This window comes from Zingiber officinale, chromosome 5B (assembly GCF_018446385.1).
Source record: "Zingiber officinale cultivar Zhangliang chromosome 5B, Zo_v1.1, whole genome shotgun sequence".
Classification (NCBI taxonomy): domain Eukaryota; kingdom Viridiplantae; phylum Streptophyta; class Magnoliopsida; order Zingiberales; family Zingiberaceae; genus Zingiber; species Zingiber officinale.
The window spans coordinates 130,158,297-130,174,484 of record NC_055995.1 but is presented as its reverse complement, the minus strand read 5'-3'; the positions used below and the strand labels follow the sequence as shown (position 1 = coordinate 130,174,484).

Genomic DNA, 16,188 nt, shown 5'->3' with positions numbered 1-16,188 from the left:
ACATCGGCTTACCGATAACTTTTGGGTTCCGGGCGCTTGGACTGACTTCGGGCGGCCGGACCAGTTCCAAGCACCCAGACCCCTTCCGGGCGCTAGGACCAACTTTCTCCAGCCCTTATTTTCTGCAAAACAAAGTTAGTCTAGGTAAAAATAATATACATATAATATGAAATTACGACAACCTCTAACTGTCCGATTCTAACTTTGAGTTTCGTCAAAACTCTAGATCGAACCGACGTCTACTGTTCCATCGCAGGGGAATGCGTCCTCACCTACTCCTCTCAGGAGAGTTTACCTATTGTTATCTCGGTCCTCCAGACCGACTGGACTCTCTACTCAATGCCCGAGACTCCATGATTTTCTAATGGACGTTCGCTCCACGACCTGTCCAGTCTTTTCACCTGGTCCGCGACCACGAGGTCTTTTCACCTGCCCGAAGCCTTCGACCCGCCAAGACTTTCCGCCTAGGGTTACCACCCCCTAGGACCTAGGGTTACCACCCCCTAGGATTTTCCACCTGTCTAACCGCAGCTAGGACTTTTGCCTAAGTACACTTAGGACTTTCCTGTAAACTCATTTAAATATTTTAAACCACAAATAATCTTAACTTTGAATCCTTTGTCATTATCAAAACTTAGGTTCGATCGTCAGATGCTTCCCGCACCAACCATCTCCCCCTTTTTGATTATGGTAATAAAATTCAAAGTTAAGTAAAACATAATTTAAACAGCATAAATGCAATATCAAGATTCAAGAAATTAAGTGCAAAATTTAGAACATCAAGTTGTAACTCCCCCTTAATCAAATCACTTATTACTTAACTTTCACTTTCTTCTCCCTCTTTGCCATATATAAAAAAAACAAACAGAGAGATGGTTGTAAAGATAGGGAATTTTTAGCTTCCCCAGAAAGGTAGCATTGGAAAATTTGTAGTGTTGAAAGTAGATTTAATGAAGAAAAAGAAAAAAATCGAGCAAAACTTTGAAAGTGATTTTAGGGTTTACCGAAAACTTAGCTAGATTTTGAAAAATGACTTAGCTTTTCAAAATAACTTAGAAAAACTTAATGTTTTGAAAATTATTATTTTGAAAAACACTTAGCTATATTAAAAATACTTTTTGAAAATACTTAGTTTGAAAAAAAAAGTTTGTCAAAAGACTGTTGATAAAAGACTTGGCTTTCAAAATAAATTTGATAAAACATTAACTTTAAAGCGAATAAATTGATATCAACTTAGTTTAAAATTATCAAAACTTAGATAAAATTAAAATGTTGATATAAGAGCTCAGTTAAGTATTCAGACTAGAAAGGATTTTAAAATATTTAGATAAAAACTTAAAAAGACTTTTGTTTAAAACATCAAAAATTGAAGTTTTGAAAAAAACTTAAAAATTCTTTTAAAAAAACTTAAACTTGGTTTCTTTCACTTCCCCTTGATTAATGTTAGCCTTTAAAGTTCTAGAGTCCAAGCATGAGTGTTAAATCATAAATCTTCCTTAACAAATGTCTAACCTTTAATTACTAGCTGTTAATCATGAGGTAGCAACTTTCACTTGGTTAGTCAAATTAAGTAAGTGTTCCAGTTAGTTTGACTAAGTATGGACAACTTAATTTGATTAATATGAATTTGGTATTTATTACCTAGATTTATGTTGATGCACAGACATAAGAATTCTGAAGTCCAGGCAGTACCCTATGCATCTCACACCATTCTAAGTATTTTTCATATACAAACAAGGTGAACCTAGTGTGCTTGTGAGATGCTTTGGCTGAGACCTAGGGGTGCATGCTTTCTAGGGGTAAATACCTAGGCTAAGTCCAAATTTTGAAAACTAATAAAATTAGAATATTGAAAATATTCTTCCTAGAATTTAAAATAAATATTATAACTTTGAAATATAAATTAAAGAAGAACTAATTTTGAAAGTAAACTCTATTCTGCTAAGCACATTCCTATTTATCTTCTAAGCGCACTGAACTGAAGTTTAGGTAAGGGTTTTGTGAAAATATCAGTCAGGTTTGACTTGGACTCAACATAGTTAAGTACAATGTCACCCTTAGTTACATGATCCCTTACAAAATAATGCTTCACTTCTATGTGTTTAGTCCTTGAGTGGTGAATTGGATTCTTGGTTAAGTTAATTGTACTTATATTATCAATTGAAATTTTTGTATCTTTATATTCTAGTTGATAGTCCTTTAAGGTGTGCATCATACATAATAATTGAGATGCACATTCTCCTAGGGCTATGTACTCAGCTTCAGTAGTGGATAAAGCAATACAGTGTTGCTTTCTGCTTGACCAACTTACTAGGCACTGACCTAGAAATTGACAACTACCACTTGTGCTTTTTCTATCTAGTTTGCACTCGGCATAGTCTGAGTTAGAATAGCTAATTAGGTCAAAAGTGCAAGTCCTAGGATACCAAAGTCCTACATTTAGGGTTCCCTTAATATTCCATCTCACCCAATCTAGATTATAAAACATGGTATTCTTATGGGTGATTATGAGATGATTTTGTGTTTAATTGAGTTAATCAAATTTAAGTTTAAGTTATGAATTAGTTAATTTAGGTTAATTGAGTTAATTGATTAGGTTAATTGAGTTAATTAATTTAATCAGTTTTATTAATTAGATTAATTAGATTTATTAATTGATTAGGTTAATTGAGATGATTGATTAGGTTAATCAGATTAATTTAATCAGTTTTATTAATTAGATTAATTAGATTTATTAATTGATTAGGTTAATTGAGTTGTTGATTAGGTTAATTGATCTAAGATTTTTTATCTAAGTCCATCTCATCTTTTTCTAAATTATTAATCAAGGAACCTTAAAAGTTTTTGTGAAATGGTTAATTTAATCTTTGATTTAGTTTATCATCTAAGGATTAATTTATATTTGAGTTAGACTCAGGCTTTTCAATTAGTCAATTAAATATTCATTTCAAAGATTGACTTTCAGACTGTGGCAAAGTACTAGGCCTTTTTGGGTATGAGATCATCCACCACTTCTAGACCAAGTCATTCTAAGTCTAACTAGTCAAGTGTAAATCATGCCTAGGTCCTTATCTAGCCTAATCTAAGCATGTATAATAAGAGCAGTAAAACAAGCATCAAACAATTCTATTTATAAAAATAGTTTTTCTATTGGTTCCCCCTGGATCATAGCCTCAATAGGGTCTATCAAGGTAGTGGATTTGATCCTTGGGGACCCAATATTGTCCAAGTTTAACTTGATTAATCAAGTTTGACTAGGGGACCCATGCTTGGACTATTTTTCTATTTGCTCTATTTACAAGGGATAAATATGTATTTCCATTAAGCCTTAAATCCAACTTCGGATCGGCTGTAAACAACTCACTATTTTCCAAGAATCAGATCAAGATTCTTGAAACTCAAAGTGAACTGCTCCAACATATCTTTGAGTTCTCTAACTTGAATTTCAAATTGAAATTTTCTTCCTCAAGTTGTTGGACTTGAGTTGAACTTCCAATTTGAACTGACTCAGTCAAAAAACTCAATTTAGTCTCCTCCTTAATGTTGGTGCAACCTTAGGTCAAGGTTGACCTAGTTGACCCGACTCGAGTTGACCTGACTCGAGGTGTATTTTGATGTTTGACGAGAATAGAAAAGTTGTATCTTGATGTTTGACAAGAATACAAACTTGGGAGATTGTGGGTGCAACCTTTGGTCAAGGTTGACCTAACTTGAGTTGACCTGATTCGGGTAAAGTCCAAGTATGGAGACTTGGCACGGAAAAGTCCAAGCAGGGAGCTTGGCACAGGAAAAGTCCAAGTATGGAAACTTGGCACGGAAAAGTCCAAGTATGGAAACTTGGCACGGAAAAGTCCAAGCAGGGAGCTTGGCACGGGAAAAGACCAAGCAGGGAGCTTGGCACGGGGAAAAGTCCAAGTATGGAAGCTTGGCATGGGAAGTCGGAGAGGGCTCGGCAGCTCGTTCTTCGAACTAGGTCAGAGAGGGCTCGGGAGCTCGTTCTCTGGACCAGATGAGGAAGTCGGAGAGGGCTCGGTAGCTCGTTCTCCGGACTATGTCAGAGAGGGCTCGGGAGCTTGTTCTCTGGACCGAACGTGGAAGTCAGAGAGGGCTCGGTAGCTCGTTCTCTGGACTAAATGAAATCGAAGAGGGCTCGACAGCTCGTTCTCTGGACTAGGTCAGAGAGGGCTCGGGAGCTCGTTCTCTGGACCGAACATGGAAGTCAGAGAGGGTTCGGTAGCTCGTTCTCCAGACTAGGTCAGAGAGGGCTCGGTAGCTCATTCTCCGGACTAGGTCAGAGAGGGCTCGGTAGCTCGTTCTCCGGACTAGGTCAGAGAGGGCTCAGGAGCTCGTTCTCTGGACCGGATGAAGTCGGAGAGGGCTCGGTAGCTCGTTCTCTGGACCGGACATGGAAGTCGGAGAGGGCTCGGTAGCTCGCTCTCCAGATTAGGTCAGAGAGGGCTCGGTAGCTCGTTCTTAAGACCAGGAAGGCCTTAGGATTTAGGGATGGGAAGCTCTAAATCCACATGGGCATTGGATCGGCCGATCCAGTGATACTATGGGTTTTCTGATCGGTCTGGTGACCGATCAGTAACCAAACAGTGGCTCACTGTAAATTATCTGATCGGTCACCAGACCGATCAGGAAACGATCAGGAGGCAGAGAAGGTAGGGGGATCGGTCTGTGGACTGATCCACCTATAGCCTAATCGGTCCACAGACCGATCAGGCTTCGGAATCGATTCTCACAGAGAGTTGGGGATCGGTCTGGGGACCGATCAGACTAGGGCCTGATCGGTCCACAGACCGATCAGGGTCCTCCTGGACCGATCAGGATGGAGCCTGATCGGTCCAAGCTTAGCCGTTGTGACTCAACGGCTAGATTTCTGGATTCTTCTTTGTCTTCTTCGCAGGTGCAGATATAAATCAGATGCTGAGCGCCTCTACAGTACCTTTTCTTCCTCACTCTTGCGATCTGAGCTTTGCTGAGCTCCCTATTCCTGAAGCTTCGTGTGAGCTTCCCTCGACTGGGTGATCAGCTGCTGTTGACATCGTGAAGTTGCTGCTTCATCGAACTCCAGTCGACGAGAAGGCAAGCAAAGTGTTTTTACATTTATATTGTTCTTGTTTTCTTTCTCTATTGGTTGTACTCCATTCTTGCTGTTGCAAGAGAGATTGTGGCGAGGTTTCTCCACCCAGAAGGAGTTCATATTAGCCGGTTATCCGGGGTCTCATCCACCGACGGATTGATAGGCGTCGTCCACCTTACGGACACGCCGAGGAGTAGGAGTATCATCTCCGAACCTCGTTACATCATCGTGTTTGAGGTTTGATCTTCTCCATTTTCGTTTCTACTCTTTATTTCCGCTGCGCTAACTTAAATTGTAGGAAGAAACGTGAATTTGGGGTCGGCTATTCACACCCCCCCTCTCTAGCCGCTATCCGAAGGTCCTAACACTTAAGAATTGTTACCTCCTTTTGGAGTGACTTAACTTGGAGGTTGGATTTGACTAATTTATGCATAATGTAATTAACTAAATTATGTAGTTTACTTAATTGAGAAATACTTACAGTGGGTTTAGACCCTTCGGAAACGGATACGGATCCGTGGCTTCGCTTATACTCAATTTTCGATTCGCTCTCAATTTCTGATTCTTCGAGTTGTTCTCAGGCCTTCAATGCAAGGAAACTCGTCTGCTCGAGTTCTTCATCAGAGTCTTCTGAAGAAGACGCATCCCATGTTACTTGTAGTGCTTTCTTCTTCCTTTGCTTCTTTGTTTCCTTTTGATTTGGACAGTTGGCTTTGATGTGTCCCTTTTGGTTGTAGCCGTAGAAGGTAACTTCAAACTTTACTTTTGGACTAGCTGGCACCGTCTTGGACTGAATCACCTTCTTGATATCCTTCTTGGTGAAACCTTTCTTCTTTTTGTAGAGTCTGCATACTAGGTTGACGAGTTTAGCTGCTATCTTGTCGTCGTCATCTTCTGAGTCTGATTCGTTTCTAGACTCGAGTTTGGTTTTGCGCTTTGCTTTTGGTTCCCGGGTTCTGCTTGTACCTACAACCAAAGCAATACCTTTCTCGGCTGGACGTGCATTAGTCTATTCGTGCAATTCAAATTCTGAAAATAACTCATCTAACTTAATTGATAAAAGATCTTTGGATATTTTGTAAACATCTACCATGGATGCCCACAAAGTATTCCTTGAAAAGACATTGAGTGCGTACCTTATTACGTCTCGATTTTCAATCTTTTGTCTGATCCCGTGAAGTTCGTTCAGTATATCTTGTATCCGCGCATGAAGTTAGCTAGCCGTTTCACCTTCCTACATTTTCATGTTATATAACTTATTTAAAATTAGATCACGCTTACTTACTTTCGTATCGGAGGTGCCTTCGTGTAACTCGATCAGCTTCTCCCATAGTTCTTTCGTGCTTGAGAATGAACCAACTCGGTTGAGCTCTTCCTTTGTTAGACCACATTGAAGAGTACACGTTGCTTTGGCATTGGCCTCGACCTTCTTTATCATACTTGTGTCCCAGTTCTCATATGATACTGGTTTTCTCGTGCCGTCGAGTGAGAGTGAGATGTCGATTTTGATGATAATCCATATCTCGAATTGGGTTTGGAGGTAGGACTCCATTCAACCCTTCCAGTAGCCAAAGTCCTCATCGGAGAAGAGAGGCGGGCGGGTTGTGCTGTAGCCTTCTTGGTGGGCCATTGTAGAAGTAAAATCTCGCACAAACAAAAATAAGAAACTTTGTTCCAAGACTTGATCTTGGATTAGTAGTGTGGGATTAAAGATAAATGCGCGAATTCGAATTGCCCAACGAAAGCACTCGACGAGTGCGGGCCTTGGAGTAGGAGTCGATGAAGGCTCCGAACCAAGTAAAATTGGTTTGTGTTAGCATTGTGTCTTTCGTATTTCAGCTGCGTACTCGATCTAGTAACGAAGTTTTTTAACAATCGCTATTCACCCCCTCCCCCCTCTCTAGCGAATTCTACGATCTAACAAAAATTACCCAAGTGAGCAGAGCTAGAGACGAAGACTTGGAGGAAAAGTCAACCGGAGGTTAACTGTCCTCCAAGCACCTAGAGCTATTACGGGCACCTGGACTCTGGCCGTCTGGATCGCTTGGACCCAGGGCGCCCTGGTCGAGCCGGTTCAACCCGATCCAAGTGCTCGGAGCTGGTCCAGGCGCTCGGAGTGGGTCCAGGCGCCCGGATTAGAAACTTTTTCAAAATACCAGCTGTCGTGATCCGTTGTGACGAAGATAAAATTTTATCCCCCTCCAGGTGCATGGAACCCTTCTAGGCGTTTCGATCAGGACTATAAATATAACTCTGATCCCAGAAGCTAGAGACGACACTTACAAACAATTCCATTTGAGTTTAGCTTTATAATTGTGAGCTTTGACTACTATAAGAGGCTTTTCCGCTTGAAGGAGAATTTAGTGGGTTTTTCAATGTCTTGGATTAGCAATCCCCTGATTGCAAACCAAGTAAAATCTCTGTGCCTCTTTCTCTTTTTAATTAGTTTCTTAATTCATTTTATGCAAGTGTTTATTTTAATCAAGATATAAAGTTTGAGAAAGGTTTTGTTTATTTTATTTTGTGCAGGGTAATTCTCCCCCTCTTGTCGTCCTCCAAGGGACTAACACCCTTCACTCTTCAACATGGATGATTTCTTTTATTGGAAAAGGAGAATAGAGGTGTACCTAAAGGCAGACATCGACCAATGATTCTCCATTCAACAAGGATACAAGTTTCAAATTAATGAAGCAACAAAAGTATCTCTCAACCCGGAAAATTATAATCCAGAAATGAAGAAGAAGATCCAAATTGACTCATAAGCACTGAACACTCTTCAATATGGACTGACTAAAGAGGAACTCAATTGGGTCGAACCTTTTGAGAACGCGAAGAAATTTTGGGACCAATTGATCGAGTTACAAAGGGCACTAGCAATGCAAAAATAATAAAATGGGATCTCTTATTAAATGGGTCTAGATTCTTAATTAAATAATAAAATATATTAAGATAGAGCTACTAGCATGTTTATAATTACAATGTTTTTATTTTATTTATGGCATCCATCATGAGAAATGGTTCTTCAATCAAATCTTACTAATCCTCCTAACGAAGGAATTAAAAAGGCGTTTAATGTTATAATATAGAAATGGTCCACCCAATGGCATAAAGTCTAATGTCTGAGCTCTAGGGACATTAAAATAATATTAAAATAGAAAATAGAAGTAAATTAAAGTAAGAATGATTAATGTAAATGAATTTATATTTGATAAGTAAGCATTACACACACAAAAATAAAATAATAAATTTCATATCTCACATTGGGACTTATTGGAAAATGAAAACCACAGTGAAATATAAACTTCTAATAATTTTACTATTACACGAATATAAATACGTTTCAACAAACTGAATACTAAACTTTTTCAACAACTAATGCAATCATTAGACAGTTCAGAAGATAAAGTAGATGTGTCGTCCAAGAGTTATTGGAAGGCCCATTGATTCTCCCTGCGAACCTTTTCCTTTTCTTTAAAGGTGAAGTCATTCTTGATGTTGAATGTCTTACGAATCTCTTCAGGAGTATTTCCCGTAATCATATCAGCTACACTTTGGCATAACAAATCCAGCAGTCCTTTAATATTAATGTAATTTGCAACCTGAATACATCAGAACATGTTATCAATACCAAATAAATCTTTAGAAATCATAAGAAACAAAATTACAATAAGACCGTTGGATGAACTAATAATAAAACCACATTTCATGCATATGTTGATAACAACTTTCACGCTTGTCACCAATAATTATTTTTAAATTAATGAGCCTTCCCTCTGTTCTCTTCGGTCTCCCCCTTTCTCAAACTCGTCATACATACTTTTACAATAATACAAAATTCCACCACTTCCAACACTAAATTGAACAACCTTAATCTTTGGCGACAGTAAACCAACTCCAAAGAATTAAATTGTTTTCAGAATTATCAAACAAAAAAAAGAGAAAAAAAGTTAGCCAACAACAAAAATCTTAACAGAACAAAAATTGGCTGGATCACTCTGTCTAACTAACTAACTGTGTTACTTTTGAACCGCGAATAATACTGCCTTTGCCGAATACTGACTTGGCTCCTAGCTTTATCAATACTGCATGGATCAGCATGTGAATGACCATCTTAGTTCGGTCGATTGTCGGTCCAGTCAGCTATCTCTCGACCAAAGTACTCAATTGTTGATCATTTTTTTAGTTTGATCACCATATCAACCGACCTCCGTAACTTTGATCCGACTCAAAGAGTGTCACATTATTCATCGAGCATGCTACCTTCAACCATGAGATCCGACATCGTTTCTTCGTGCATAGGTAATGCGACCTCAAAAGAGGACTTTCACATTACTTGGTATCTTAGATATAGCTATAAACAAGGCATGGTCATGCTACGTTTGCTAATTGACTATGATTCAAGATGTTTTTGCTGGTATCCCGAGTGAAATTTAGAGTATTTAAAAACCAAAAAAAAAAAGAAATAGAAGATCCAATTATAATGAGACAAGTAGTCAATTCAGATTGCTGTCGTATTTTTTAACTTTTTTAAATTGACATAGGATTAAAGTAATTAAAAAACTTTGATTTATCGATTTTTTTTTTCTTCTATGTCTTTTCTTTTTCTTTTCCTTTACTTGCATATACAAAGATAGCAAGGACTAAGGAGGAATTGGCATATATTGGCAGAGCCACAACACCTGATGCGTATAGGTTAAGCATTCAATTAAAATCTAAGTGAATCAAATAATTCGAAATCAAATTATTTTCAAACCAACTGAACCAATCAAAATTTATCATTAAAAACGTACAAATTAAATCAATTAATTCTTGTTAATTGAATTAATCAATTTTAAAAATATTTTTTTAAAAAAAATTAAAAAAGTATTTGGTCTAATATAAAAAATTAAAATTTATTTATTTATATTATTTAATAAAAAAACAGTTTAGTCAATTTAACTTAATTGATTTTTAAATTTAAAAATTAAATCAATTTGATCAAATAATGTTTAAAAAAAACAGAACTTAGGAGAAAGCAAACAAAAATTTCAAATTAATTTAATTTATTTAGATTTAATCTAATTTTTGCTCATGTGTTAAGTGTAGTTACTATAGTTGGCACTAATAATTAAATTTTGATTTTGATGAATGATAAATGGTTAAAGTTAAATTCTATGTAATCTGATACTTTTTTCGAGTGCATAAAAATTGACGGGTCTAGAGGAGCTGACACCGAGCTGAAGCCCAATTAGGTCTAAGAACTTGATAACTGACACGAAATTTAGATAGGTCAAGGTGTGACCTAATATCTAACAGGAAGTCTAGCTGGGTCTAGCTGGGTCTGTGGGACCAACAACTAATTGAAGTCCATGCGGACATCACAACTGGCATGAAAACCTGGTGGGTCAAGAGGCAAGTCCAGTGACTACAAATGGTAAGTGAATGTAAGTCACTAAAAAAAAGTTATCAGTGAGGACGAGTTCCAGTAGAACTATATGTGCTAGTCCAACTTAAAGTCATTTTGGAAGTCTAAGCAGAGATCCTGATTTTAGTAAGGCATAATCTAATTAATAATTATTTTATTTGAACTGTACTAACTTATTTACATATTATATTTTATTTTATGAATTAACATTTTTTTTACAGGATTAAAGTGCAAAAATCAACCTCAAATGAACAGTATCTTAGGGGCCTCTAAGTTGTGAAGAGGCTCCTCGGAGCTCGAATGAAGGCGCCCTAGATAGAGCGGAGGCGCCCTCATGAAAAGAAACTTCGAGTATAGAAGTTTGTTGTGGGAAGGTGCCCTGGAGTGCATTAGAGGTGCCTCGAAGAGTATTGGAGGTGCCTCGAAGTGTTAGGAGGTGCCCTCATGCAGATAAAGACTGATGGCTTCGGAGATGATAGAGACTAAGTATTTCAATATCAAATTTAAGCTTAGAGGCGCCTCAAATGGAGCTGGAGGCATCCTCAGCACTCTTTAAATGTCCTGTTTGACCTGCAGCTTATACATAACTTCTACACGAGCTCTAATCATCATTCTACTATTTCGTGTTCACATTGCGGCTACACTACTACTCTACTGTGCTCGACCGCTCCAGAAGTTTTACACCAACACAAGAGTGCATCCGGATATCCATCTTTCATGTTGGTAACAAATTTACTATTGTGTTTTCTTTATTATACTTGCTTAAAGGAAATATATCTTATTACACTATCCTATGATCTTCTTGTACTCTTACTCTACTGGGAGTTTACCGGTAGAGAATTTAATGGATTGTCTATCGATAGATCAGAGGGGTTTATGTCTTAGAGTAGGAGTCGCCAAAAGTTCTAAATTAAGCAATTGATCGTGTTTTAGTTTTTCTCATGTTTATTTTCTTTTATTCCACTATGAACTCACTTGTTTTAAAGGTTTAAAAAGAACAAGTTTTATTTAAATACATGTGATTCATCATCTCTCACGTGACCAATGGTCCTACAAATGATATCAAAGTCTTGTTCACTCTAAATTGATACAACTACCAATCAAGTGGGGGATTTCTCTTATTATTTTCTTTCGTTTTCGCCTTTTTCGGTTTTTAGTTTTTGGATCTAGTTCAAATTAGTGTAATCATCTCTTTGGACAAATTTTCTCACTTTCTTTTGCAAAATACTCGAAATTGGCGCAACACCTTTCGAGGTTTCTTTCTGTTGTTTTTCTTCCCATCCGCACTACTAATCCAAGACCTAGTTTTGAAATTTTTTGTTAGCCTATCTTTGTGTGTGCAATTTTTTTAATGGTCCAAGGTGAAGGTTACAACACAACTTGCCCTCCATTCTTCAACTGGGAAAATTTCCTTTACTGGAAGAGGAGAATGGAGGAGTACCTAAAGGTAGACATTGACCAATGATTCTCCATTCGACAAGTATACAAGTTCCAATTAATGAAATAACAAAAGTACCTCTCAACTCGAAAAACTGGACTCTAGAAATGAAGAAGACCTAAATTGACTCAAAACACTGCACACTCTTGAATATGAACTGATTAAAGAGGAACTCAACTAGATCAGACCTTTTGAGAATACGAAGAAATTTTCAGACAAATTGATCGAGCTGTACAAGGGCACTAACAATACAAAAGTAATAAAACGGGATCTCTTATTAAATGTGTCTAGATTCTTAGTTAAATAGTAAAATATATTAAGATAGAGCTACTAGGATGTTTATAATGACCATGTTTCTATTTTATTTATTGCATTCGTCGTGAGAAATGGTTCTTCAAGCAAATCTTACTAATGAGAAAGAATCTTACTAATCCTCCTAACCAAGGAATTAAAAAGGCGTTTAAGTTATAATATAGAAATGGTCCATCCAATGGCATAAAGTGTAATGTCTAGGCTCTAGGGACATTAAAAGCATATTAAAATAGAAAATAGAAGTAAATTAAATTAAGAATGATTAATGTAAATGAATTTATATTTGATAAGTAAGCATTACACACACCAAAATAATAAAATAAAATAAAATTCATCTCACATTGGGACTTAATTGGAAAATGAAAATCAAAGTGAAATATAAAATTCCAATAATTTTACTATTACACGAATATAAATAAATTTCATCAAACTGAATACTAAACTTTTTCACCAACTAATGCAATCATTAGAGAGTTTAAAAGACAGAGCAGATGTGTCACCCAAGAGTTATTCGAAGGCCCATTCATTCTCTCTGCGAACCTTTTCCTCTTCTTCAGGGGTGAAGTCATTCTTGATGTTGAACATCTTACGAATCTCTCCAGGAGTCTTTTCAATAATCATATCAGCTACACTTTGACATGACAAATTCAGCAACTCCTTAATGTCCATGTAATTTGCAGCCTGAATACACCAGAACATGCTATCAATACAAAATAAATATTTAGAAATCATAAAAAACAAAATTATAATAAGAGAGTTGGATGAACTAATAATAAAAACTATTTCATGCCTCCGCTCATTAAACAACACCAATAATATGTTTTAAATTAATGCGCCTTCAAACACTAAATCCAAAATATTAATAGTATTAGAGTTAATAGGTTATTAGGAACAATGTTTGGTACCATATTAATAGTTTTAGAGTTAGGATTAATGATTATTTCATAATACAATATTTCTTTTCCCAAACTTATCAGTTCAACTAATTCACTGATGCAACAAAAATTAATTCTGAGTGGTTGTATCAGATTTACCCATCTTTGTAGCCGTATCTTAAAAGTTTACAATGCACAAAGCAATTTTTTTAATGCTAATAAATGTAGCTGAACTATGAATTATTTTCTCAAAAATGCATGATATTGAATCAAGATGATTGCATTTGCAGGAACTTATAGAGGCACTAAATTCGGATGCTTTAAAGCTACTTGTGTTGAGAAAGGGACAGATTTGTCTATACGCTGGACAGCCTATAGGCTCTTTGTTAACTAAAGAAACTACAATGTGCTCTTGCTTTACATATTGAGAGGTCCATTAGAGATCAAAAATTTTTGAGGAAAAGACAAGCCAACCGAATTATTAGGGGACTTGGGTCTCTTTCTTGAACAGGATTTCAGTCATTTACTTAAGGATATCTAAGTTTTCCTCACATAGGCCAAGAATTCTGTAGTGTAGAAGAACATCACAAAACCTCCTCTCCCTTCTGTTCGAGGCTTCACTTTAGTTTGGTCACGAATTCTTTAGGTGTAAATTATGTGTAGAAGATCTAAATTTTCTATAAACAGGGAAATTTTAATTGCATAATATAATGCAATAATTTTGTATCTTAACTTCCGCAAACCTACGCATGATCTAATATATCAAGTAATGTGAAAGTCCTCTTTTGAGGTCGCATTACCTACGCATGATGAAACGATGTCAGATCTCATGGTTGAAGACAGTCTCCATGATTTTTTTTGAAGTATGTTTAAGGTTTTTGTTAATAAATTAATTTTTTTTCATACACAAAGTGAATCTTTTCATTCTATCAATAAGTATTTCTTAGCGATGGTTTAATTAATATAGATCAATTATCTTACTGAATTTGATATGTCATCATTAACCAAATAATTTTAACAAAATTACTAATAGTGCCAGTTTTGATCAAAATCATTAATTGTTGTAATAATTTTGATATTACGATATAATATTGGGGCAATTTCAACACGGGCTAGAATAATTTTGATTAACATTTGAGTATTTTTAACTAATGTCATAGTAATTTTATTTGTTAGAGCAATTTTGACTATGATAATATATTATAATACAATGAAAAATATTTTTGAGATGAAAAATTAAGATGAGATGCTATTTTAATATTTTTTAATATAAAGATACTAAAATTAAAAGATGTTTTTTCCTAAAATTTATTATTGATTTATTAGCTTGATTACAATTGATTGTTCTTTAATTATAAGATTTTAATAAATTATAAATTTAAGTAAAAAAAATTTAAATGATTTGTTAAGGAAATTTGTATGATTAAAGTAAATTTTAAGTTTATATGGTATTTATATCATCGTCCGTATTTAACAAAATATTTTTTTCCTTCTTCTAAATTTATGAATTATAATGATAAAATTTTACTAACTCAATTGCCAGAGACTTTTTCGCGGCAATAACTGTCCCCCTCGATCACTATATAATGCTATGCCCCGCCTGCCATTGTGGTTGTTTCGAATCCTCTCTCTCCCTCGTTTAGGGTTTCCGTCTGCTTGAACGATCGCTTCCTCCGTTCGCCGATTGCCATGGACAAGAAGAAGATCACCCTATTGAGCTCCGACGGCGAGGCGTTTGAGGTGGACGCTGCGGTGGCCATGGTGTCCAAGACCATCGAGCACATGGTCGAGTTCGACTGTGCAGAGGACACGATCCCCCTCCCCAATGTCACCTCCAGGATCCTTGTCAAGATCATTGAGTACTGCCAGAAGCACGTTCTCGATGATCCTGCCAAGTCGTCCGACGACAAGGAAGAACTCAAGTCTTGGGATGACAAATTCGTTAAAGTCGACCAGGACACCCTATTCGAACTTATGTTGGTGAGATTAGATATTTTTCTTATCCTTCAAATTTATTCGTTCCCTAATTATCTTTTTGTTCGGTTAAGAATTTTGTTGTTGGCTAACTTTTTTTCTCATTGTTTTTGTTTGATAATTCTGGAAAACAATTTAACTCTTTGGAGTTGGTTTACTGTCGTCAAAAGTTAAGGTTGTTCAATTTAGTGTTGGAAGTAGTGGAATTTTTGGATTATTCTGAAATTATTACGGATTTAAGAAAAGGGTAGACAGAGGAGAACAGACGGCCTTTGAAGGCGCATTAATTTAAAACATATTATTGGTGTTGTTTTATGAGCGTGAAAGTTGCTTTCAACAGAGGCATGAAATAGTTTTTATTATTAGTTCATCCAACTCTCTTATTATAATTTTGTTTTTTATGATTTCTAAATATTTATTTTGTATTGATAGCATGTTCTGGTGTATTCAGGCTGCAAATTACATGAACATTAAGGAGTTGCTGAATTTGTCATGCCAAAGTGTAGCTGATATGATTGTTGGAAAGACTCCTGAAGAGATTCGTAAGATGTTCAACATCAAGAATGACTTCACCCCTGAAGAAGAGGAAAAGGTTCGCAGAGAGAATGAATGGGCCTTCGAATAACTCTTGGGTGACACATCTGCTCTGTCTTTTAAACTCTCTAATGATTGCATTAGTTGGTGAAAAAGTTTAGTATTCAGTTTGATGAAATTTATTTATATTTGTGTAATAGTAAAATTATTGGAAGTTTATATTTCACTTTGATTTTCATTTTCCAATTAAGTCCCAATGCGAGATGAATTTTTTTTTTTTTTGTGTAATACTTACTTATCAAATATAAATTCATTTACATTAATCATTCTTAATTTAATTTACTTCTATTTTCTATTTTAATATGCTTTTAATGTCCCTAGAGCCTAGACATTACACTTTTATGCCATTGGATGGACCATTTCTATATTATAACTTAGACGCCTTTTTAATTCCTTGGTTAGGAGGATTAGTAAGATTCTTTCTCATTAGTAAGATTTGCTTGAAGAACCATTTCTCACGACGAATGCCATAGATAAAATAGAAACATGGTAATTATAAACATCT

General features: G+C 36.0%; 2 protein-coding genes across 2 annotated transcripts; one reads left to right on the top strand and one right to left on the bottom strand.

Moving 5' to 3' along the window:
* Positions 1–8,511: 8,511 nt before the first annotated feature.
* Positions 8,512–12,939, bottom strand: LOC121987050 (SKP1-like protein 1B). Its single transcript, XM_042540957.1, has 2 exons — positions 12,781–12,939; positions 8,512–8,685 (listed from the first exon to the last, which is right to left on the bottom strand). Exons 1-2 carry the CDS (start codon positions 12,937–12,939, stop codon positions 8,512–8,514), a joined length of 333 nt encoding a protein of 110 aa, XP_042396891.1.
* A 1,865-nt stretch (positions 12,940–14,804) lies between these two features.
* LOC121987877 (SKP1-like protein 1) lies at positions 14,805–15,714 on the top strand. The gene is made up of 2 exons (XM_042541589.1): positions 14,805–15,095; positions 15,541–15,714. The coding sequence occupies exons 1-2, from the start codon at positions 14,805–14,807 to the stop codon at positions 15,712–15,714; spliced, it is 465 nt and encodes a 154-aa protein (XP_042397523.1).
* The last annotated feature ends 474 nt before the right edge of the window (positions 15,715–16,188 follow it).